The 26,041-nt window shown below is 40.2% G+C and overlaps 2 protein-coding genes across 8 annotated transcripts in view; one reads left to right on the top strand and one right to left on the bottom strand.

The window, feature by feature from the left end:
• Positions 1-3,975: 3,975 nt before the first annotated feature.
• CLSPN (claspin) lies at positions 3,976-23,402 on the bottom strand. 7 transcript variants are annotated; one of them, XR_003256693.1, is made up of 26 exons: positions 23,362-23,402; positions 22,297-22,426; positions 21,237-21,691; positions 20,218-20,391; positions 19,806-19,895; positions 19,485-19,557; positions 18,777-18,885; positions 17,556-18,109; positions 16,270-16,461; positions 15,181-15,383; positions 14,400-14,602; positions 13,973-14,037; positions 12,998-13,203; positions 12,341-12,501; positions 11,560-11,786; positions 11,206-11,320; positions 10,397-10,478; positions 9,963-10,057; positions 9,167-9,331; positions 8,950-9,071; positions 8,126-8,253; positions 7,496-7,601; positions 7,170-7,252; positions 6,790-6,951; positions 5,946-6,539; positions 3,976-4,081 (listed from the first exon to the last, which is right to left on the bottom strand). XR_003256693.1 is itself a non-coding variant. In XM_026086045.1 (25 exons), exons 1-25 carry the CDS (start codon positions 23,380-23,382, stop codon positions 6,426-6,428), a joined length of 4,035 nt encoding a protein of 1,344 aa, XP_025941830.1. In that variant the 5' UTR covers positions 23,383-23,402; the 3' UTR covers positions 5,170-6,425. The 7 variants fall into 7 exon arrangements, 6 of the variants coding, with proteins under 6 accessions (XP_025941830.1, XP_025941832.1, XP_025941833.1 ...); XM_026086045.1 differs by lacking the exon at positions 3,976-4,081 and having other exon boundaries at positions 5,170-6,539; XM_026086047.1 differs by lacking the exon at positions 3,976-4,081 and having other exon boundaries at positions 5,170-6,539; positions 11,206-11,317.
• Positions 23,403-23,660: 258 nt separating this feature from the next.
• The window catches only part of AGO4 (argonaute 4, RISC catalytic component), a 17,968-nt gene continuing 15,587 nt past the window's right edge, over positions 23,661-26,041 (top strand). Inside the window, exon 1 of the mRNA XM_026085934.1 lies at positions 23,661-23,979. The gene's annotated coding sequence lies outside the window, so the exon portion shown is untranslated. The remainder of the gene's footprint in view (positions 23,980-26,041) is intronic.

The following is a 26,041-nucleotide window of genomic DNA, read 5'->3' as shown; positions in this document are numbered from 1 at the left end:
CCAGCCTTTCTGATCCTGATCCTTCATCACCACGTGCATGAGCATCATGAAATACTGAAAATCAATGGGACCCTGTAAGGGAAGCAGCACAGAGCATGTTGCATAAAAACAGCCTTAAGGAGCAGAGAAAAAATATTAGCTAAAAATAAAATTAATCTCTTGCAAAGCTTTAAGATTTGCTTTTCACCCCTCCCCTCTGCACTGAAATCTTTTATGTTATTTTCTTTAATTACAGCTGGTTTAGATCGCTGCTGTTTGAAGAAGCATAGCTGGAGTTAGCCATAAATTGGGCTTCTGGATGATACAAGAGAAAATAATAAACCCCAAGGACTGAACATCTGTCCACAAAGAGCACACGCAATGTTATAATTAATATTAATGACTAATAGTTAATACAGAATGAAACTTTTGCTTCACAGGTCTTCTAATAAGCCCAGCCCTGCTGCAAGTCTCAGACAGCGCTGTTTTGCACTGAGTCTGTGTCTGGAGCTCACAAGCCCAGCCTCCGGCTCTGCAAAGTCAAGAGCCCCAGGGAGCCCGGGGTCTCGGGCTGCGCGGATACCCGCCGCGGGGCACCAGTCTGCAGGAAGCCCCGGGAGGGGTTCGGCAGGTCCCTGCCCCTCTCCCCCTCCACTGATTCCTCCAGCTTGACCTTCCGCCCTCCTAACACTTCACAGCTTTTTAAAGAAGTCACTTCAGGAAGGGGGCTGCAGAGGAGGGGACCCGCTGACGAGCCCACCACACGCTCTGGCACAYGCTTGCGTTAAAAACTTCGCCAGAAACACCCAACGCCTGCAGCGGGGGAGGCACAGGGTTGCTGAGCTCGGTCGTGCTCTCAGCGCCGCCGAGTCCCCGGTGTCTTTTCCAAACCACTTCTCTTGGGGCAGGTGGGGCTGAACTGGTTCCCTGCCCTGGGTTCCCCAGGAAGGGAAGGTCTCTGCTAAGTTTCAACTTCCCATTTGATTTTGGCTCATTAATAAAATGGGGGTATCAGAAGGGCGTAAGGGCTGGGCTCTCGCAGCAGTAACTTCAGCAAGACTCCAGCGCCGGGCTGAGACGGATGCGGCGGCCCCACGTGCTGCCACCAGCGGGTTAATGCAGTCGGATAAAGGACCCTTTTTAGGACAGACCAGCCCGGGGGGGATCTGCTGTGCAGCCCCCATCAGCTGTCCTCCCCGGCCACGGACCGCTCTGTCTGTACTGGCAGCAGCCAACACCTTTGAATTATCAGTCCTACAGGTCTGATTATTTTTTTCTGCTCTTGGGATTTCCTTCTTAATGAGGAAATCACAAGCTTGTTAGTAATAGAGGGGTCTTATTTTCTTTTCTTATATTCTTACATTGTATTTCTTAATTTCTTAAATAATCCACTCACTTTCAATTTAACTGTAGCCATTTTTGCCTCCCCCCCCCCCCGCTATTTCTGCTGCTTTATATTTTTCATGTTTCCTTTTCTAATAATAAAGAACCTGAAGGAAAAGAGACAGATGCTGATAATGTCACCGGCTCAGTTCCAAAAACAAACACATGCTAAAGACATATTTCATGGGTCCAAAAATATGCCCCATTCATCACTCCCAGAGAAAGGATGCACCAGCTAATGAGAGGGCTGAAAGCCAGAGAGGCTAAATAATTGTGACATGGCTGTTTTAGAAGATACTGTCCCCAATCGCACTTGCCTGGATGCCCTGGGGGTCTTCTTGTCCTTTAACCCTCGTATTGGGGCTGGGACAACTGATTAAAGATCCAGGACAGATGAGGTTCAGAAGCTCATGTGATAAACACACACAAAACATACAGCACGCTCCTTTTCATGTGTCCACTCTGACATAATTTTTCACATGTTGGAAATACAGATGATTTTAGCCTGGGTCCATCTGGTTTCCCAAATAACCTGTCTGTTTGATAAATAACATAAATTAAATTAGACAAGACAAACAAATAGTTTTTTTTCTCTCCCCCTTTCAGTCTCTTGGCAAAATGGGAAAAAAAAAGGAAAAGAAAACATAATTCAGTGGCTGCCTTGAACCCCTGAGGAGCTGTGTGGTCGTGAAAGCTATGATTATAAACGTGTCTGCAATGTTAACCTTTAACATCGACCAAAGACCATCCCTTCTTTTTGCTTATGAGTTCTTTTTAAATTTCTTCACTATAATTTAGGTTCCTAAGACCTGATTCTCTGAGCAAGGTAATAGTCTGTGCTTAACAGCACGCCTCTCATTAAGGCTCCCGTGGTGCAGGCTAGAGGCAGATCAGCGCTGAACGGCATTATCCCCCCTCCCTTCTGCAGGTAGGGGAAACTGAGGCACGGGGACATGTACTCAYTTAGCCTGGATTATAGCTGGATTATTGGCCATGCAAAGCCAAAAGCAAACATCACAAATCCGGACTCTGAGCTATAACTACCAGGCATACGATTAGCAGGGAAAAGCACCAAATGGAGTGGAAGGAGCTCTTCCGTCAGGAGCGGCTCTGCCCAGAAGAGCCCATTTCTGGCAAAGGCTGAAATGCATCATTGCCCCTTGCCCTAGGGCTGTGAGCAGCACTCTCATTCCCACCCCTTCGCCCCTCTCTGCTGTAACTATTAGTCAATCTCTCCTTGCTCAGCCGGATTGGCCAGCCTGAGACAACTCTTGGCACTTCCTGCAGCAGAAGGGAGAGAGATTTTTCTCCCTTTTAGCGCAACTGCATCATCTCAGTGCCGGGAGGGGCGAACTGAATCGATACTTGAAAATGAGAAGTCAAAGCTGAGTTAATGTGCTAGACGGGAGGTGGGGTGGAGCCCAGCCCACGTAAGGCTGGACGGAGGGAGCTGGCACATGAAGGTGGATGAGAACAGGTCACCAAGACGGATGGGAGCACGGAGAAGGACCAGGGCCAAAACTACAACTCTTTCGTCCCTGGTGGCACCGTGGAGTCTGGCACAAGGAGCAGCAGCATCTCAGAGTATGGTTCAACCCCTCCTGAAAGTGAGATTTCAGGTCCTGTAAGAGTTGCCTGCCACCCCAAAGCGCTGCATGGAATATACTTCCCATGCAAGGAGCGTATAACGTGTAATATAGTGGCTTAAGAGTAGGATTTCGCATGCACTGACTCTGGGAAGGTTTTTTTGGGGGGGGAGGGTGGGGGTTTAAATGTTTACACGGAGCAGTAATAGCCAGAAATCTTCTTCCCATCCCCTTTAGCTCTTCAGGCCTTATAGTATTTTTCTACTTAAGGCAATTAGCTCTGGAACAAGCGAAACATCTTTTTCCTGGGTAGCAGCTCTATTCTGAGGGAAGGCAGAACAAATGCCATCTTTGTATCAGGCTACCACATCCTGCGCTACGGCAAAGACAGACCTCTGAAGGTATTCTTCCTCTACTGGACACCTCTGAAAGCTACTACCTCTGCATGCAAAAATATATGTCTAATTAAGGAAGTGGCTAATTTGCATCTAATCCTTTACAATTCTGCAGAGCATGGAAAACTATAACATTTTCCCTTTGAGTCAGAGTGAATTTTAAGCTTTAATCATACTTCCTTCCCCTTTTCCTAGAGGAAGGACATTCTATTACTGCTCTCTAGTGGCAGGAGTTAACAGCAAAATTAAGAAAGATGCTGAATTTTGCAGCTTTTGAATTTTTTTCTTGCAAATCTGTGCTGAATTAGTATAATTTACAAATCAGTGCAAACATTTGTTTAGATAAAGAATTAACTGGATATTCAGTAATCTACTTTCAATTAAGTTGCCCTTTAAGAGATTGCTGATAAAAGACCTTTCCTCCTTCATTCGCTTCCCTAAAAAAACAAGGAAACAATTTTTCAAATGCCCCAAATGCAGGTATGCTAATTATTAGAATTGCTAGTAAGAAGGAATTAAAAATAGTTTTGGATTGTCAAATCACTGTACTTTGTAAATACTTACAGGGTGGAATGCACTGTTACAGCTACTAATACTGATTCCACTTGTATACATCAGGGTTTTTTCAGCAAGCCACTTGCACAGCCCTTCCAACCCCACTCTGTTTCTCATCTTCTGAATAATGATCTGTCCTATACCGAGACTTGTGGTCCTTGTCGTGTAAAATCTACTGCACCTCTAAAGGAGAAACACATTAAAAAGTGAAAAGCACAACATGTGTTTGACAAATCTCATCTGACTGCGGTATTTCTGCTCTACAGCAATACAAATAAAAGAAAATAAAAGCCTAGTGTTTTACGTTGAAAAACTCAAGGTGTTAAAACCTTACAGTCCTTTCCCTCCAGCTTATTTTTTTTTATTAACACTCAGAACATGTTTTCATGCATTGCATTCCTGAAGATTACAGTTTGCATATAAACTTCCAGTAAGCAAGACTTTCAAGAACCTTTCTGGCATGCTGTGTCTCAACATTCAATGAAGTAGGTAATAAATGAAATTAATTTAGCATGGATTAACACCATTGCAATCTCCAAAGTGTGTTTGCAATGAGATGTTAAGGGAGTAAGGAACTGAAAGTCTGAGGGACTTCAGAGCGCACCAATATTTATCTCATCATTAGCACATTCATAGTTCAGTCCCAGTAGGAGAGAGCTCTCAGCAAGTGCAATGCTACCACCACAGCTGTGAATAAACTGGAGATGTGTTTGTAAATTTAAAGCAGCCACAGAGGCTTAAGTGCACATTACCTTTGCTTATGCAGAAGATGACAGCGGCCAAGCTACTGTATATGCATAGCCAGGAGCAGTGTGGCCAAGTTTACTCTATATGCAAAGTAAAATAAGGATATCCTGCTATTTGAAAAAAATATTCTAAGGGGCTGGACTGAGATGCCATGTCTAAGCTACCAGTTCAAATCCAATAAAGAGCAGCAAGCATACCTCAAGCCAATGATAAAGGAAGTTTTGTCTAGGAACCAGCAAAACCAAAACTACAGAAGCAGTAAAAAGAAATGTATTCCTAGGGCCAATTTTATGCAAACGTAACCCAAGTGGAAGACTTGGGGACTTCAGCATTTACACTCCAATAAACATGGGAAGGTAGTTTTTGTTGTATTCCAATATAATTGCAGCTGTTCCTACTGAAGGATTCAGTTGTTGCTACCAAAAAAAAAAAAGCATCAGAAAAAAACATAGATGGATGAACATTTTGAAAAAACACACGTATACAACTTGAGTGAAATCCTGTAAATTAATTCCAACTGCCCCCAAAATTAAAAACAGGTTTTATTGTAAAATTGCACTCCAATTAGTACCATAATTCTTTATAAACATAATATACAGTAAAATATTTTACATGTAGCACACCAGGTGTATGCTTATGATGTTACAAAATTTACAGTTCAAGATTCTTCTCTGACAGAGTCAGCAACATAAGTATTTGAAATAAAGTCTTAAGAAGATGTTCAGTCTTACAGAACAGGCCATTGTGTTACCATAATCAAGTCCCTACTTTTACACCTTGAGTGTATGATCAGAGATGCTGTATATTCTAATTATGTCCTAAGTTTCTTTCACACAATCTAGAGTAGTTGTGAATAATGGTTCCTTACTCTCTCATCTCATTTCAAATGAAAGGCCAAGAAGGCCTTTAATTTCTAGCTGTTCAGAAATGGATGATTTGTCATGGAGGACTGCAGCTTGAAAGAAAACAAGTGGACAGATAATTTAAGAGAGTCTTCAGTTGTTCAAAACAAGAAAACTCTAAAACCAAAAGCAAACAAAAAACCTGCACATCTCCTTTTCCTCTCCTACATCTGCCATTCACATTCTTCCCTCTCCACACACATTCATACACATACCTATGAATATAAACAGTAATAAAAGCTTGGAAAGAAATCTCTATCATACTGCCTCATAAAAGACTGGGCCTTTTTTTTTCCCTTAAGTATATATTTCAAATGTAAACTAGAATGTCTCAAGACACCAAACTAGTAAATGCTTAATGTTAGAGAAAATAAGACATTGAAGGGAGTCATAGTTACCTCAGTAACGAAAGTGTAAACAACGTATGTCCTGCTGTATTTAACACTGCTTCCTTCTTATCCAAAATTGCAGGACTACCTCCTTCATCTGTGCTTTAAACTTATTGCAGCATCTCTGCATCATACCTATCACATGAATGGTATTTTCAGCAATGAATAGATACTATTGCAACATTTGAGATTGTGAGGACTGTATACAGTAGTGTAAGTTTCCTTAATGCTTGGGCAGAGACCAAGTTAGCATTTCATTCCAATCCAAGCATGGATTTTCTGCTCTCTTGTTTGCCATGGAACACTGAGAAAGACTAAGGGGAATAAACAAGACCATTGCCTGGAAATCAGTGGAACTTGCTGAGTGGCAGCAGAGCAAAGAATGTATAGCAATTGTTTTCCTTCTGGATGATTGCTGGTAGAGATTTGCAAACCAAACTGCAACTGGCAAAGAGACAAGATACAACTTCTGGCCCTAAACAAAAATATTCAGCTCTCCAAGTACTGGAATATGCTTCGACTTTGATTCATTTGTGCTGTGCTGTCAATCCTGGGCCGCTTGGCCAGGGATGTTATTACTGCAGTAGGACCTCTTTTCTTCACCTATAAAGGAGAAGGATACATTAGTAAATACAAAATCTCCAAACAGTTTAAATTCTGAATTATGAGTGTACATATTTGGTGTGAGAGCACATACGTACAACTGGATATCACTGAAAATATTTAAAATACCAATGCTGCTACCTGCTTGGCAATGCTTAAATAATCTAGTAAGAACCGCATAATCAGCTAGCAGGCTATAACATAGCAAAACGTTACCCAACTGACAATATATTCCCACATAAATCTTTACCTGAAGTTTTGATTTCTCCTTTGCCTCTTCACTCTTGTCTGGAGAAAGTGTGTGAAAGACAAAATTCCTTGAATTTCGAGGAGCATTTGGATTAAGTTCTGACATTGCTGCTAGTTTCTGAAGTACAGCTTTAGGTCTATTCAAGAGAGACCCATTTTTTAGCTGAAGAACAAAGAAATGCTACGTTAAGCCACACACACAACCACGACAGCTCTTTTAGTAGGCTACTCTTCACAGAAAAGACTACTCCCTACTAACATGTTGCTGGGTACTTCCTCACTACCATACAAAGCACTGATGGCCAGAATCTAGGATTAGCCAACTCAGACGCGTTCTACAGATGCAGTATGGAAACAGCATTCTTCAAAACCATTACCAACCTGGACATCACTGGCAGGTCTGAATGCTTCAAATGGGTTCGTGGGCAACAGTTTTGTTTCTTGCACCACTACTACAGGGCTTGCTAGCAGAGACAAAGAGGAGAATGTCAGTTTTTGAACTTCATATGAAAGAATATAATTTTCTATCAAAGTAAATTTTATATCAAACTAAAGAACTCAGAACTGACAACAGACAATAAATGCTACAGACAAAAATAATCCACATCAAATTATACTACTGATAGATACTGGAGACTAGGTAGCAACAACTGAAAGTTAAACTCTATCTCTCATTTGGTTGCCACTTCAATAAGAAGTAAACTTACCTTTCTTCTGTAGGGACTTAGCAGTTACTTTTTTTGCTAGTTTCATAAATTGGCTATCTTCACCGACTTCCTCCTCCTCCTCCTCCTGCTCTTTATTTTTTTCCTTCTGTAGCAGAGAAGGTATTTTGTTAAATTGAGAAAGCTTACATTAAGAATGAACATTTCATTCAGTAATTTAAGTAGACCAAGCCCTACCCTGATTTATATATTCATTTTTATTTTCTTTATATTGAAAAAGTTTATTGCAATTTGTTAGATACTTTATCATCCTCATTCTATCTATTAATGAACAACAACATCACATTCAGCTGACAAAGCTGACCTAATGTTGAAACTTCTAAAACATGGAGTTATGTTCCCAGTACAAGAAACCTATTCTAGCTTTGATAGTGATTAGTTTCAGAACATAGCTCCTTTGCCTCTCCCTTCTGAATTCTGAATTAGTTGCTCCCTCTTTAAAATACTTGCAGAAGAGACATAAAGAGCAAAATTCATGTTGAAAACATGAACAAAGATATGTTTATGAATGGTATTTTTTCCAGAGTTTAACCTGACAACCTAACAATTTCACACCAGGTAATGGTATTGAGAAGGATTAAGCAAGATACCTTACTGGAAACAAACCAATACCTGCTTGCGAAGCCACTGTTCTCGCTCAAATCGCTCTTTCCTCCACTTTGCCTCTGTCTCATCAAGCTCTTCATTTTCATCATCATTATCCGAATCTCTCTGAAACAAGTCAATCTGTGAAGCATCATCTAGACAAGAAGAGAAAATAATTAATTATCTTTTCTAAACAATTCTGGAAAATGTATCTCAGAAGGGAATTACACACAGAATGCTTTCTCCCATTTAGATGGATGACAGATGGAACCAGAACATTTAGCAAAACAGAGAAAAAAGACCCAGTGGAAATGTACCTACAGGGAGTACTGGGCAGCATCATTTGACAAGATTAGAACCATTTGGCCAGCTTTAAACACAGAGAAGTACTAAGGCAGGATACTCRAGCATTCTGCAGACAGAATCTGTGTAGCTTACGTATATGTAAACCACATTCTTATTTAAATATAAAAGGTAACTGAGTAGCCAAGAGCAAATAAGTATTAAAATTTACATTTGCCCTAGTCTACTTGTTCTTCACTACCAGTAAAACATGGAATGTTTCTCCTTAATTTACTGGTTTCTATGCAGAACACAAAGATAGTCTCCAGTCTGCTCTATTATGAATAAGTAAGTCTTGTGTCAAAGGCAGAGTCAGTGCACCAGGAATTTTCTCTAGAGCATTAAGTGTCCTCTGCCTTGTTTGAGGCAAAAAACTGACTATGGAAATACATAGTATCACTTATTTCCAAAGGAAATATTCAGTCCCTACTATGCAGGTTTCCACGTTTCGTGCAAAGACCCTTTCCAAACTTTCACCCCCATTTACTGACTACGGATCAGAAAGGCACCTATGTTCTTCCATCTGAATCTCCTCATTCTGCCAGGGCCATCGCTGTGCAGGTCCCCATCAATGAGATACCTCTCTTGGTACAAGCGTAACTGACGCTTGTCATCATCAAGCATTGCCTTCCTATTAAAACAAAGGAAAGAAGGTTGGGTTAGTCCAGATCATACCTGAGAGCCATGACTTCAAACACATAAACATATACCCATACTGTCACTGACATGTGTAATTTCTGGATTTGATTTTCTAGTTCCACGTCAGTAGGGAGTTCCTCATCAATAATCTCTTCTTCATATTCATTCAGGTCTTCGCCATCATATTCATCCTCACTTCCCACATCACTCCCTGACAGCTCTGCTTCATCCTCCATGAAATCCTGTAGTTTTCTATAAAAGAATGTTAAAAGAGTTCAGTTTGGCAGACCYGTAATCATCACACAAATCTTCTGAAAGTAAGGTCTATATTTTGAGATGAAATTAGCACATATCACAGAAGAGAAACTATGATTCACCTGTAATGTTTGAAAGGACTAACACTAGAGTTCTTGCACACTTACATACACAGCCTGCCAATGTGCAATACCCCAGATCATTGTCATCCACCAGATTTCTTGCCAGTTGTCTACCAAATGTGAGGACAGTAACTGCCAACCAGATGTTTCACTTACTAGAATAAAGACCTTAAGATATGAGGAATGAGAGCAATACTCCCCCACTCCCTTTTTTGGTAAAAAAAGCATTGCATTGCTTTCATCCTAGCCTTTTGCTTTCCATTTTAAATGTTACTAGCTCCTCTATAGCCCACCAGCAATGTGGTTAAAATCATGCAACCCAACAGCACAAAAGCATAAAACCAAAAACCAGAGCAAAACCCACAGTCACATAAACAGCATCTTGATAAGAAACAGCTGTGCTCAAGCCACTAATGCTGGGGTAGGGGGAGGAATTACAGATTAAATTTCTAGTGCTATTAATATTCTATTCTTTCTAGCAATTAGGATAAAATAAATCTACTTACAGTTTTTTCTTCAAGCCCTGTCTATGTCTCAACAGTTCTTCTTCTTCATCACTAATTTCTGCTTCTTCAGCATCACCATCCTCACTTTTTTCATCCTGTCAAAAAAAAAAAAAAGAAAGTTTTCAGAGACGTAGGAATTTCTGCAAGTGGATTGCTTTGTAATGTCAGCCTCCTCTGTCCTTCAATCAATAAACACGGACTAAAACACCGCAGACTTTGCAAAGGACTTGCTAAGCTATGATGTTTTATCCAGCTTACTGGAATATTAAGTAGACATTGTAAGTGATCCAAACTGGTCTTAAAAATGTTTTAGTAACTTGTTCTGGAAGACATGATACTTGGCACTGATGGATATATTAAAAAAAAATGAAAAGATAAATGCATTTCTTATAGTCAGAATGCTGCAGCAATCACTTTGTTCCATCAGTTCATACCTCTTCACTATCAAAGGCATTGTCGTCTGTTATAAGTTGAAAATCACCAAGTTCTTCTTGCTCTTCCTCATCTTCTTCTTCCCTATGGGAAAAATTAATGAAATACATGCTTTCATCTGACCAACAACGACAGCTTTGCAACAATTCAGAGCAAGACTGCAACTGCCACGTTAGCTGGTCTTGGGCAACTATCTAAGAAACAGTCTGAAGAGCTATGGTCTCCCAACAGCACGTAGCTTTAAATGCTTAAAATCCCCATTAGCATTAATGTTTCAAGTCCTCAAGACCTGACTTGCAGAAACCATGGGGCAAGTACTAATTTCTGAATTTACTGCTCTCCATGATTCCTCTTGGATCTCTTTGATATTCCCATTTGTTAAGCCTCACTATCCTTTTGCCAAGCACCCATACGCCTTTCCAGTTTAACCAGTGGAGAAAATATAATTGCTTATGGTTCTTGCAGTCTGGCAACAGCCCAGAACCCTAAAGTCCTAACTCCTAACAGTCTTTTCTCAGTTTAATGAAGGTTCTTCAACACATCTTTCACTATCACTGAAAGACGAGGATGAATCTCCCTTCACAATAGCTGTCAGAATCTATATTTCCTTATGTGTCTGTCAGTATATGCTGCTGATTTAAGGAATGATTATTGAGCAATTTGCAATATTCCCCCCCTTCACCTCCAAAACAGGCCACACTTTCTCTTGAGGCATTTTGAATTGATGTTGAACAAGAGGAAAACATATCAAGAGTGAAATGTGACAACTGCCACTATAAACTTTCGTAAATCTATGAAGAATAACACTAACCTGTCTGTTGGGAAGGAGCCTGAACAAAGCGCTAGAGCTTCTGCCATTGGATCTTCTATGTCACTGTCTTTTTCAGCCTTAGAAGATGCTGAAGATGCCCATGTTGGAGAACCTGCTACAAAAAGAAATAAGATGGCAACTTATTAGACAGAGATGTTTGAGCTCCTAGAACATCAGAAAGCATCTTAGAAATGACAGGTTAGCATGCACCTATGAAGGCGACAAATTGTTAAAGCTCTCAGAACTCTCAGAAATTCCAAGTTCCGCATTAGTGCCCAGAGCTAAAGTATGCATTATGGTAAAGCTTATAGGTCAGATCACCAGCAAAGTTAGGAACAGAATTTCAGGACATACTCTGAGATACAAATTTTCCTGAACAAAGATTGAGCAATTCTTCCATGTTCTGCTTTTTGTTGCTGTTGGTATTTGGCACATGTTCAGTTTGACTGCTAAACTGTCCAGAACACAAATCCAATAATTCAGCCATGTTGGCATCCATTGCATTCTCATCCATACTAGCCAGAGTCAGCTGATGCTTTGAGGACTGATATTTATTCCTATGTTGTCCAACATTCAAAAACCTGAAAAAAAGTCTTTGATTAGAAAAGCCTTACAAGTATAATTTTTTGACCACTAGCAGAGCTTTTCTCCAGAAAACTTCCTATGATATGATTATTGTACAAGCAACATTATGGGGTTCCACACTTGAATCTCATTTCAGATCCACTTTTGTCCTTTTAATAACTGCCATCGGCCTGAATACCAGTAATTAATACATCTCGAAAATGTAAGCCAGACAAACATTCAAATCACAATCTGCTTCACAATTGCTGATTTACCTGACAATGTAAATGCAAATAAGAACACTTGAAAAATATTCATGAACAAACACACATTAACAGTGACATTTTTGTTCTTTAATATTAAAATGAGAAATAAGACTGATTAGTAAAAGAAGGTTCTCATTGACACAGTGTACTATGTAAAAGTTACCAAAGCACAGAATAACATGAGCTATTTATTCTACAATCCCTCTACATAACCTAGAAGAATTTCTCTAAATCCCAAGTGCTGATCTATATGTCCTATTTCAGTTAAAGGACATAAAATGTCATCCTTCACACCTGTAACTTACCCATCTGCATCAAGCAACTGGCTCTGAGTGTCATCTTCCAGAGAAAATTGAAACTGTGACTCTCCAGGCCCTGGAAATAAACTCTTGGGCTCAGGAGAGGCATTATACAGGTCCTGGGAATCTTCTATGGGAAGAGAGGGCTCAGACAACTTTCCTGAGCTCTATACAAGGGAATGTAAAAATATACAAGTTATTTGCTTTGCAACCCTAGAAATCAAAAGCAAGAATTGGATAAAACATTTAAGCTATTTTAAAGGATAAACAACATGCAGCCTTAAAAGAAGTTAAAGTATGCCCACATTGTTCTGATATATCATTAACAGTTTACTGACATGAGATGTTGTGTAGCCCATGTGAGTATATTTAAAAAAAAAAATACAACAAACATACTTTAGATATCTAAAGTGTGTTATAATATCTGTTCTCTGATGCTTTAGAATGTAAGCTTTTATAATGTCTTTTTTATCCATTCCAATATGGAGACATTTTAAACTCCAGGGAGAGCTTGCTTTTCTGAAATCTTAGTCATATAAAGGATATTAGCTAGATGCCTTCTTCTGCTATTATTTTTTTAAAATATATGACAATCAAGATTAAATATATTTATTCATTATCCATTGTGTTAGCATATGACATGAATAGGACTGAGAATCTTACCTTGGAAGCAGAGCTGATAAAGCTTGTTTTGAAAAAACCTGGGGAGGGTGACCTGAAACCTCCTGTTGCAGATAAAAAGTTCCCTCCGCGTGACATCTGTTTGTTGCAGGGCTGATATGACGGAATCATGGAGCCAATTAGCTCAAAGCTGCTGTTATGGCTATTATCTTTTGCCGGTGTTGGCAGAGAAAATGAATCATCATCTTCTAAAAAGAAAGCAAATACTTTAATATAATGCTTAACTTCTGTATTAATAAAAAGTTTTCCCAGTTTCTAAGCAAACCATAAATGAATTAAATTCTTCCTGTAATATATGTAGGGGGCATGAAAAACAGCTATTTGCTGTTTCTTCATGACATCTTGCTATATTCCAGAAGACGATGTTCTCCCCTGGTCTCCTTTCCAGACAAAATAAATTCATTTCTTTCAAATTTACATTCTGCTCATCTACTGTGCAGTGTGTCTACATCTTATGAAAATGCAATGCCAAAACTGAAGGCCACATTTCTACTGAGAGCTCTCTAGCACCGTATCAGTGTTTTCTAGTTTGAAGTTCATATTAATGCATCCCCAAATATCTGCCTTTTCACAAAGCATCATATTCTTTTACCTGATTTCATCTGTAGTCCAGTAAAACCTTCAGATACTATTCTGCAACACCAACATCTTGCCAGAAATACATTACTTTGTGCTTATATGCTCAACTTCTTCATAAACGAGCCATATCACACTTTTCTACTGAATTTCATCTTACTGATTTCTGATTGTTCCTACATTTTTACCAATATCATTTTGAGTTTTATTCTCCCTTGCTTCTTTCAAGCCCTCCCAGTCTTTCATCAAAAAATTTATAATCATACTTTCCARCTATACAGGTGATGAAATAACAAAAATATTGAATACCAATCCCAATTAGAAACTTCTATATGTGCCCTTTAAAAAAAAATAGTAGCTATAATAGTAGATCTACTTTACCTAACTTGGCAGGTCCTTTGTCTGCAGCTTCTTCTATTTCAAGTTTCTCATCAGGAAGAGAATATCTGCAATTTATTAAATAAAACATATTTGCTAATATATGCAAGATGAAGTTCTATTGTTTAATCAAACCTAACAGCAAAAAACACGATAATACACAAAAACACATGTAGTACACTTCAATTAAGAAACAGAAAATTCAGCTGATAACAATTGCAGTCATTTGGTTTTCTAGCAAAATATATATGAATGCACATATAACTATTGGAACTGGACAAAAAAATACTTATAAAAGGCACTTTAAAAGGACATCACATATGTTTATATTAAAGCATGTAATACTTGCACTAAAATCAAACTATCTACCATGTATATTAATTAGATTTAAAATTGTYTGGGCACCATTTCTAAAGATTAATTCATTTACCCCATTTTGGAGGAGCTGTCTTTAAACAGCATCAATGTAGACTCTGTTGAAGGTGGTTTGGGAACAGAATCACAGTGCATGGTTTTATCCATCTTTTCTCCATCAATTGATTCTTTATCAGTTTCTTTATCACCATCTTCAATGTGTTTCTCTTCTAAATCTTCATTATCTTCCTCTGCCTCCTCAAGGAGAAATTCCACAGTCTTAATAAATAAATAAATAAATAAATAAATAAAAAACCCAGGTATATAGTGTTTACTGCTTTGATCTGCCTACGTCCATGCACACTTTTAGAAGAAAAGTTTTAACATACGAAGGATGAAACCGACTGACATTCCCAGTTCTTACATATGCCTATCCCACTCTGAACAAATTGGCATAGAGGTGCTTGGAACAGGCAAGCCATTCTGATCCCTTTAAAAAGGAAAAGCTATGGCTAACCCTATCCCAGACCACGTAGGTGATCTCAGTTAGGTATGCATACATACCACAGAAATTGTCCCCTGCGTACAATGAGCCACGGATATATAAAAGAGCAAGTGGCATTAGAATCTTCCATATGCTTATTTTTGTTTTTAACACTGTTTAGACAAAGAAAGAAAATACTAATAAATTCAGTTCTAGGTAAACAAAATCCTGAACATTCTAATTGTAACAATTCTTCATACTCTTCAGAACTATTAGGCAATTTCCCCAAAATTAATAACATACAAATTCTAATTATGAAAGACCAGCAGAACCGAGGAGTTAACGAGGTTATGTAAAAATGCTGCATCTAGACCTCATGATCGCCTTCTTCCTCTTCCTCAGATTCATCTGTCATCTCTTCCTCCTCCTCCTCCTCCTCCTCCTCCTCCTCTTCTTCTTCCTCCAACATATCTTCATTATCTAGTTTAAACAGTGCTTGCCGCTTTTGGCGTTCCTCAATCCTGCGGAGTTTCATGGCCTCCTGGAGTTTAGCCTTCAACGCTTGTAGCTTTTCACCTACACAGAGATGAACAAGTTTATATATTAGATGTACTACAATGAATCCTTAAGCTTTATTGCCTTCAAACATCCAATTTAATATAACTATGTGCACAAAAAAGGGAATTAAAAAACTACTTATTTTTAAATGTTTTTTTATGAATTGATCTGGCAGTTTAAAAACTAGAGCACCTAGCTTCAGTGAGTTCCATTTAGAGAGACAACRCAATCTCACGAATTATCAAGATTCCTCATTATCCATAAATGCCACCGGCACAGTCCTCTGAATGAGTGGGGTCTGTCTTTCCACTGTGCCTTTTTGGAACAACAGCTTCCAATTGCCATGGGCAGATGTGCTATAGCACATGAGATAATTAAGAGCAGCTAAAAATAATACATGCCTATAGTACCAGCCAAATAGTCTGTTTAATGTGACAGTCACATTCCACGTGTATTTTGTTTGCAAATATATATACTTCTATTAAGAACTGCAGTATAGAAAGAAATAGGGATGGAAGAATTACTAAATGAGAATAGCACGCAAGGAATCTGAGAGTTACATTTAGAGAGTTGGTGGAAGAAAACAGTGTTTGTAAGTGTTTATATACAATATTGGGACAGAYGGAAAAGAATCCAGAGAACCAGTTGCAAAAATCTGACTTAGGGCAACCTGTTCTTCAATGGCCAGTACTATTTAAGAGGTCTTTCTCTCTATTTTTTTTAAACAGGGAATGCTCATTAGAAAAAATATATCCAAAGAAACAAATACATACTAATTCTAGAGATAAAAATTCTTTCATCTGTGTTTCATGAGGCAGACTGGGGAGAGGGGGAGATTGGGGGGGGGGGAGAAAGACAAGGTGTTTTCCAGTTCAACCATCATCACTTCTCTTCCCAAACCTACCTGGCTTTGTGTGGACTGTTTCATCTAGGCTTTCTGTAACTAACACTGCTGGCACCACATCTGCTTTTAGTTCCTCTTTTCCTTCAGCTGTAGTCTCCTTACGAATAATGTTCATGTTTATGGTCCGTTCAACTTTAGATTTCGATGTTTGAAGAGTGTGCTTCAAGAAACGTGCTTTCAAGGCTTCTAATTCTTTAAATGAACATTAATTAAATTTCAAAATGCAAATTAAATGAATTTGATAGCATTTACAAGAGCAAAAAAACCCAACAGCTTGTGTGTTAAAGTTGTAACAAGAGTAGGATGAGAATATATTAAAGGAAGTTAATTAAAAATTCTAAACATTTAATATTGTAGTGTTTGTAAAAGAAACAACTCTATTTGATTAATAATACAGTAAGTTACTGCACAATATTTTGCTGTAACTTGCACTTAATTGATATTAGCTAATATTAAATCACCTTACCATTGACTGTGATTTATCCATAGTACCTCAATTCATTTACAGTCTACCCTTTCAGCCACCAGGCATCTCTAAAGTTCTGTCAGCATATATATTTAAAACTAGACTTATAGCTGGGAAAAAAAAAAAAAAATCACTGTTTCTTGGCAGAGGTTTTCTGCATACTATGAAGGAAGTAGCATCCAGCCCAGATATCCTCTTATATCTTCTAATATATGCAGATTTAATGGAATTATAGAATTGTTTAACCATTTGCAATCTTTCTCTGAAAAAAATTCAATTATTTAACATTGAAGAACAGCTCAGATGTTCAAATTCCAGTACCTAAAAGACGTTTAAAACATTCTTGCTACAGAAGTAAATTTTTGCTTGCTATCCAACTATGACTTTTAACAAAATCAGTGGTGAACACTTTGGAACATAGGCCGGTTTTGTTTCCGGATAACCACTGCATGCCCTGTTTTGGATCAGTTTGAAAGAGCACTCCCTCCTGCTTTAAGTACTGATATAATTTACTACAGTAGAATGGAAATAAACTACTGATCATTAAATAGTTACAACTGAGCATTCCTTCAAGCTTTTAAACAGTAAGGAGTCCAGACTTCTCTTTTAAGCATCACATGAAAGAAAATGCACACCAACATAAAGCAAAGAATCTGTATCAGTAAGAGAACATGCCTGACCCTGCTCTGTCACCACTGCCTAAACCTTTCTCAGAGGTTTTCCAGTTAAATTCAGTTTGACCCTGCTTACTTGGGCAGATCTGAGACAGTTACAATAATAATAATAATAATAATAATAATAATAATAATAATAATTATACCTTTATTTGAATCAGATTCATCAAGGTTTATAAAGGATTCATTGTCAGCGCAGATCCTGGGCTTGATGGACAGGTCTATCCCCAGTTCCCGAAGTTTATCCAGCTTGGACTTCCTTACTTTTTCAGGCTGTGCCACCAATCTAGGTGCCACTTGTTGATCGTGTTCTTCACAGGCTGCTTCTGGTGCTGTTTTGACTCTTTGTTCAAGGGCATTTCCTCCAACTGCCAGAGGAATTTCATTCTCCTTTTGTTCACTACAGTCAGTGCTTAGGATGTTAGAAAGTTGTTGTTCTTCTGAATTATTAGCAGCTACAGTCCTAACTGTATGAGTATCATCATCATCCTGTCTGGGCTTTTCAGCACAGACTTCTGTCAAGTTCTGTCCTTCATCAGCAAGAAGTTTGTTCATGGCAGTATTAACATCTTTGCCAAGGCTTGTTTCTGGTTCACTAGCTGCTGATTGATTACCTTCTATCTGCCCATCTTKGCAATCCATGCTTAAATTCTTTGTACCTGCAGTTTCTTCATCTAGGGAGACCTGATACTTTGTGGACCTAACAAAGGCAGAAGAAATATACCATCCATTAACATGGCTATTGTGAAAGGGGAGAAGAGGTCTGGACAAAACTCGGACRGAAAGAAACCATTTTCTAATTATTGCCATTAATGTATAGGAAGAGGTAAGGGACAAAAGTCTGGAAAACTTTATTTTGAGGAAATATGGAAGCTAACGTGGTTTGAGTTTGTATCATTTAGTTACCTTATCACAATACAGCATAAACAAATTGAGAGATTTAGTGACTACAGTAGTATTTTAGTATTTTACTATACACTACTCAAAACAAGAACTTGTCCAAGTAGAGTTGGGGTCCAGTCTAAAGTACTTTAAGATAACTTTGCATGAGCAAGTTACTTTATGTGGACTGTCTATTAGGTCCTGATTATTTCAATGGTATGACTCTGTTAAGACTGCCTCTCCTTAACAGTGACACACTCCTAATTTCCAGGTGTTTATGGAATTATAGGTACCTTGCAAATAGCAGTAGTTTCTTAATAAAACTTTGCAGTCAAAGCAATAGCCACACTTACTAGAAACAATTTGTGATTGTATACAGAGCAGATGTGTATGTGATACTACTCCTATAGCATGCCTAATGCAAAGTTTGGTTATCCTCAAAATTTATGGAAAAAAAAACACATGAGGAAGGCTTAAGTCCTTACTTCAGCAATAACATGGCATTTCCTTGGCACACTGGTCGAGGTCTACGCTTGAAGAATTCATGAATGCTTTTGGCCTCAGGCACATGATAAGGGAGAGACAGAGATGACTCTACCAGAGAAAGGAGGTGAAGAAAATAAAAAAGTAATTGAAGGCACTGTATTATACATTGATTTGATATCTGTAAAGTTCAAAGGAGCTTGAGACAAGTATAGTTCAAAAGAGCTTGAGACAAGTATTTTGCAGCAAAGACATTTGACTAGGCACAAACAGCATAGTTTAAATTTGAATATAGCAAACACTAGTGTTTGGGAAGAGTTCCAACAGCTACAGTCTTGAAGAACAAGTTTGCAACATGCTCAGAATTCATTAGGAAAAGAACTGTATTGTTAGTATCAGAATGGCAGGACCGGTTTCAATTTTATTACATGCCTATTTAACTTTCTAAATATTAACTAACTTTACATAACTAGTTAAAGGTAAATTTATAGGCACAAGGGAGATACCATGTTTGTAGCAGGATTTTTTCCTTAATTACAAAGCTACCTTTAAACAAGTCCTTGATTAAAAACGGTCTTGCAGCCTTTAACCCTGAATAATTCATGCTAGGTGAAAGCAGGATCTTGCTTCTCAGATATTTTCTTTCAATTTCTCCCCTAAATATCTTAATAGTATATAATCCCTCTACTTACAAAGAATTTAAGTTTTACCTCGAATGAGTCGTTGGGTCTCACTATGTAGTTGTTTAATGGCTTCTTTACTTAACCTTGCTGCTTTCCGCTCCTTAAGAAAAGAAAAGAAAGGCCTCTGAAGTCACAGAGCAAAATATGGGTCTACATCTATACTTTCTAAATAGTTTTTTTTCCCCTTTCAAATAGCAAGAAGTCAGACTAAAGCAGCCAGTTAAAAAGGAAAAGGAGAACACCAAATCAGCAGAAAATAGGACAGTTCTAAAAGGACACCACACAATAAACATTCAAGGAGAGTCACTTCAACAAACAATGAGAGCTTTAAAAAGAGGAATGCTTTACCTTCCTTTTTGGTTCTGTTAATATGGATTCCTCATTCTCATCATCAAATACATGTTTGTAGCCTTCACCCTCAGAAAACAGGTCTTTGTTCTACAGAGCACAAGAGCAGATTTATTTATTTCAATAGATATACAGGCACTACCAAGGGCAAACAAGTCAACAGTCAAAATAATTGCACAGAATCATGACTGGTCATCATAAACATTAAAACACAAATGCTGCACAATTTTTCTAATAGATTTCCAAAACTTTTCCTSCAGTGTTATCTTTCCAGGAAAACATCTGTCCTTCCTTAAGAACAAAAAGCAGAACACTACTTTCTCCTCTTTGTTATAGCAGAAGTGTAGCATTGTCCAAAAAAAAAAAAAAACCCTCAAAAAGCCCCAAACCTTATATTACTATCCAATGTTACCTTTTTTTTTTTAATTTTGTCTTTCACTGCTGCTCGTATTGCTTCTAGTGACTCCTCATCTTCTGGGAGGGAATCATTTTTCTCTTCCTCTTCTAAACCATTATCGAAAAGTTCTTTGTCATCAAGAAGACATCCACTGTCATTAAAAGGATACCTCTCACCACCATCTACCTGCTTGTCATAAGAATAAAGCATTTGCATAGTTCATTTCAGAAGTTCCTGTTCAGTCTTAGAATTAATTTAAGAGTACTGGCAAAAGGTCTTGACGATAAGAAGTTAAATAAGGTTTATGCCACCTGTACTCTAGCATCTTTGTGTCCTGTAAGCTGGTCATATTCACTTTATAGCACTGCAGGTTGATGAACTAATTCACAGAGCAGTGTTTCCTACATCTATATTATGTAAGGACTTTGAAGAACTACTAAAGACCAAAACCGCCCAGACAAAATAAATTAATACTTCAAATATTTTATAAATAGCAACAAGGAACACAATTATTATCCCCAAAATTGTTTCTTTGACAGTGTTTCTACTGCCACTCTATTTGAACTGATGCCATTAGTCGGCATGATCTGCTTCCATCTTGTGATGCTACAGCCTTAGAATTGCAACGGGGTAAAGAGAAATCTTGATGTCATTTAACTATTGCTGATGAGCAGAATGAGAGGAAAAATCTGAAGCATAGCATATCACTTTAGATCATAGAATTACCAAACTAACATAGAACCCTATCAACTTTCCTCTCTTTAACCCCTTTTTTCTCAAGAGGACACCCATTATCATCATCTCTGACTTCACATACACTGATGTTAAATTATCAGGTGTTAGGATCTGTACTTTCTCTGTAAATAAAACTGCTATCTTTATATAGCAGAATTACAGATTTCTGTGGACACCACGCCTGCTGTAGTAATGTAGACACAAGTGATGCTGAAGCRCTGAAACACAATAACCAAGAGCAGAAATAGAATTTAACTTAGTTGGGAAAACATTTGGAATTTTCTGTCAAAAACATATACCTCTGCTCTAGGCTTCTTTTCTTTTTTTAGCTGTTTAATGGATTCAATCCTTCTTTCTTTCTCCTTTCTTCTCCTTGATTTTCCTACAGATTTTTTTGCTGTTTCTTCTTCAAAATCACGTTTATGTTTTCTGTATTTTTCCCCAGATTTTAGGGGTCTCTCCTCTCCCAGCTCATTCTCAGATAAGCCAGACTTTTTRCTCATTTCAAAGTTTTCAGTTTGCAGTCGGTCACCAGTGTCGCTGTCATCACTATCCAGCAGACCTTGGAGAACCCGATGAGATTTTTTGTTCCTCTGGGCAGTAATGTTCTCCTTTTCCTCTTCATTTTCCATGACTCCACCCAGAGTATCATTCTTTTTAAAAGAGCCACTATCTTCTTCATCTTCACTTTCACTGTCCTGAAGTAACCTTTTGCGTTTTGCTTTTTTACTGATAAAAATCTCTTCCTCTGAATCTGACAAAATATATATTAAAAAAAGGGATGCATGTTATAGAGAGGTAAACTCCATTAATAAGCAATCACTTAAATACAAATCTACATATAAACCTGTTAAATTTCATAGATTTCAACAACTATAGCAAAACAACTGGAATTCAAGTTTTCAAAATCCACTTTTCTTCTATCATGCAATATATAATTGACCCTAATTGATGCTATAGGTTTTTAGACTTAAAAAAAAAMCCTAAAAACCATTCACAAATAATTAGTAACATTCCCTAAAATAATAATAAAAACACAGCAAGTAACTAAATAAGTGCTTGCTCTTGGTAGATTAAGCAAATCATAAAAAAGAAAGAAAATAAGCAATTAAGATACTCACATCCCATTTGTCTTTTTGAACCTCAAGAATTGTTTTTCTAATGTTTACAGATATCTCTCTGCCCACATTCTGAGCAACCAAAAGGGCAGTCTGGATTCATACAGGTTAACAAAAACATGTGACTTTCAGAAGGTCAAAGATCACATGATCTCAACTTTCCAAAAAGTTATTTGTAAAATGAAAAATACACTGCTGAAGACAATCATCTCCAGGCACTATTTATAGAAATATTACAGACCTCTGTCATCGAGAGATGCTATCCCCTTGTGGAAGTGACCTGGAGAGCCTGTTTCACAGCTGCCCTGTCCACTGTCAGAATCACTATCAGAGGTTTTCTGCAAGTCTGATTTCAAATCTTCTAAGTGAAACTACAAAGCAAAGTAAAATTTTCCTTATCATGATAAGTGTTGTTTATGCAGTAATGACTCATGCAGTTTAACTTCATTCCAAGACCTTGGCTAACCCTTTACATAGGAATATATGCACATACATCATCTTTATAAAAACTAGTTTATATTTACATGAGGGGAGATTACACAACATCAACCTTTATTGGTATTTAAATATGTTTAATGTGAGCTTGCACAGGAGAAACAAAAATCAACATACTGGAAGACCTCCATTGACTATTACAGTGAAAAGATTTATAAGAAACTTTGAAATTTCATCTCCTAAAGCAGCATTGTGCGCAGTGCAGGTGGAGGGAGCGGACACTTGTGAGTACTCTCTAGAGAGCAGCCCTGAGACGGGGCCCAGGGGCTGTGCGCGGCAACGCAGGCCGAAGGGGGGAGGGCGCCGGCCCCGCACACGCGGGCCCCGGGACACCTCGCTCAGCGCTGGCCCCGCTCCAAGCCGACTCGGGCCCCCCGAGGCCCGCAGTCCMCGGGACCGGGCCTCACCGGCCGCCCCCGGTGCCGCCTAGGCCGGAGCATCCCTCCCAGCATGCACTGCGTCCGGGACGGGTACCAGCCTTCCCGGCATGCCCCGCGCCCGCCCTATCTCTCCCAGCATGCACTGCGCCCGCCGCTCCGGACACCCATCCCTCCCAGTATGCACCGCGCGCGGCAAAAACGGAAGAAGGAGCTGCCACAGGGCATGCTGGGAAGTGTAGTCTGTCCGAGGCGCGGAGGGGAGAGCGCGGTGAAGCCGCGAAGCCGCCGGCGCGCTGCGGTAACCGAGAAGACGCTGCCGCCTCGCTCACTGCCCAGCCCCGCCGGCCTCCCTGCCGCGGTCAGAGGAGTCCCGAGCCCGCGGTAAGGCAGTGGGCCGCCGATGGCCGGCCGCGCAGAGCAGCAGGACTCACCTCAGCGGGAGCCGCTGCCATGGCTCGGCCCGCGCGACGACACCGGCACCCGCGACCCGGCGCCACACAAACCCTCCCGCCGCGCAGCCGGGTAGGAAACCACTTCGCGTCTTCGCGCGCTGCCCAAGGCCCGCCCCGCYTCTAGCGCCAGCCAATCGGCGCTCACAGCTGCCCCGACAGCCCCGCCTCCTCTGCGTTTTATTGGGTGATTYCACAGGTAGTCCCGCCTTACCTCCCTCGCCCAATCATGACTCTCTCTTCAAGGCTTTGCACGCCCTATAAGCCCGCCATTGGGCAGCGCCCTCCCCTGCTGTCAGAGCCGGGGGGTGACTTGTCTGCTGCGGGGTGCCTAGAGGGGTGCGCTGCTGGCCGCTCTGGCTGCCGAGGTGGTGCTGGGTGCTCTCATGGCGCCGGTCGAGGGCAGCCCGAGTCGCTGGGCCTGGTCGTGGGCCCAGAGCGAGGGGGTATTGCCGGGCCTCGGAGGGTGGGTGGGCGCCTCGGGGTGGCTGCGAGTCCGCTGCGGGGTCTGCTGCGAGCTGGCGCCGGCGTGGACCTGCCCCCGCGCGTCTTGCGGGCATTTGCTAGTGGGAGTGTAAAAGCCTTCCCGCTGTCAGCCTGGTGAGTACGGATAACCACTCACACCTGAGTGCGTGACTGTCTCGTGAAGCTGCACAGCAGTAATTTGCTGTCTCTCCATGAAGGCAAACCAAAGAGGAGGAAAAAAAAAAGTACATGTTCTGAAGTATTTGCTATCAATCACAGTTCTGCGGGGGATACTGAACAGATGGACTAATCTAGTATGACAGTTCCCATATGAGCAACAAGTCCTAAGTAGTCCTACATATACATACGTATGCTGAATAATAGTGTGGAAATGTTGCCGGTCATCATGGAGCTTTTGTTACAAGTCTTGTAATGCTGGTATCTTCCTTAAATATTCAGCTAGTGTCAGGCAATTATGAGAATCTCAGATTTCATTTTATTTTAAAAGATTTTTGTTGCTTCTGCTTGTAGAGAAGGTCTAGAAAATATAAACCCTGCAGGCTTAAAAAAATGCAGATAAAATGGACTCAGCATTTATTATTTATAGAGTGTTTTGACTTTGGACCTTGTGAATCAGTTGAGAATTGTTGGCTCAACAGAACTCAATGGTAGCAAGAGAAAAGTGGGATGTGTAAGGAAGCCATTCACTAAAATAGCAAAGCTTCTTAAAAGGCAAAGCATCAGTAACCCCTTTATTTAGGCTCTGGGTGGCTCCCCAAAATGTGCYGAAAAAACAGACAAGCTGGGTTAAATTGTGGGTAACAAAACCAAAACTACTGGGTTATGCTGCATGTCTAGGTAGTGCTCATGGAGCATCTCAGCAAGCAGAGCACTTAGAGGACCCTTGATTTTACTGCCCTCCACACTGTGTCCTCTGTGACCTAAACATCTGAAATCCTGCATCAGCCAGCCCTTTCCTCTCCCAAGGCGTACCCTCAGCCTTATCTCCCTCCTGTGGCTATGCAGGACAGAGGGTGTAGTGGTTGCTTCTGCAGTAAGGGTGCTACTTCAAGGGCCTCTCCCTGGCTGTTAATTAAAAATAATAATAAAATAAAGCCTGTTGAATTTATTATCTGGGAGCCCACTGCTTTGCCAGTGCTTGTTGAAACCAGCCCATGGGATCTTCCCTGATGGGGGGGGGGGAGAGGTTGACCAAAAAAGGCACAAAAATGGGTGTACAGTGTTAGTCATAAAATGCACACCAAGTGTTTAATAACCAAACTAGCTGGTTTAATAACCAAACCAGCCAGTTCCCTACCACAGTGACTTTCCAGACAGCTTCTGAGTGATGTCCCATAATTATTATTGATTTCTGTGTCAACTGTTAGGTGCTGGGTAGACACCAATCATTAGCCCTGGCAAGCAAGCCTGTTATGCTTACCAGTGCAATTTTGGCTCACAAAATTTGTTAGTGGAAGTGCTGGCCCTGCTTACAGTGCTGAGAGGTAAACAGCATTCAAATTTGCAGCTGTTCATGGTGACATTTACATATGTTGTTATTCTTCAGGTGTTTTAAATACAACTAATGCTGTGTAGCTGGTGTAGGAAGGTATAGAGGGTGTAATTAAGTTAGGCAAGTCCCCTGTTTCAGGGTGCAGCAGAGGACCAGAGGAAGCAGCAGCAGCAGTTATCGTGGGCCGTGGGGCTTAAGGCGGCATGTTTTGCAATGGAAAATACATGCAGAGTTTGAGAGACGCGGTGTCACTATTTCCAAGTTTTAGGTGATTGGAGAGCTAATTATTAAACCTGTGCAATTCTGAAAGGGGGGGGGGGAGGAGGAAGTTCTCATAAAAAGACTTGAGTAAATACACCCTTTCCCCTCGCAGTTCAGTACAGCCCGGAGAGGAGTTTTACTGCGCAGAGATGCCAGAAAGATGCGGGGTTCGGGGGGGAGAAAGGGGCTGAGTTCCACCTCCGAGGGCGGAGCGCTGGCAAAAAATGCTCATTTCTCGTGAAAAAAATACCCCAAAATACACGGGGTGAGGGCTTGGGGCGGCGCCGTCACRGCGGGGGCGGCCCTGTCAGGGCGGCGCCGTCACGGCGGGGGCGGCCCTGTCAGGGCGGTGCCGTCATGGCGGAGGCGGCGCTGTGGGGGCGGTGCTGTCAGAGCGGTGCTGTCATGGCGGGGGCGGTGCTG

Source organism: Apteryx rowi, unplaced genomic scaffold, assembly GCF_003343035.1.
Source record: "Apteryx rowi isolate R43461 unplaced genomic scaffold, aptRow1 scaffold_68, whole genome shotgun sequence".
NCBI classification, from domain to species: domain Eukaryota; kingdom Metazoa; phylum Chordata; class Aves; order Apterygiformes; family Apterygidae; genus Apteryx; species Apteryx rowi.
The sequence above is the reverse complement of the archived record's forward strand: the minus strand, read 5'-3'. Positions and strand labels throughout refer to the sequence as shown.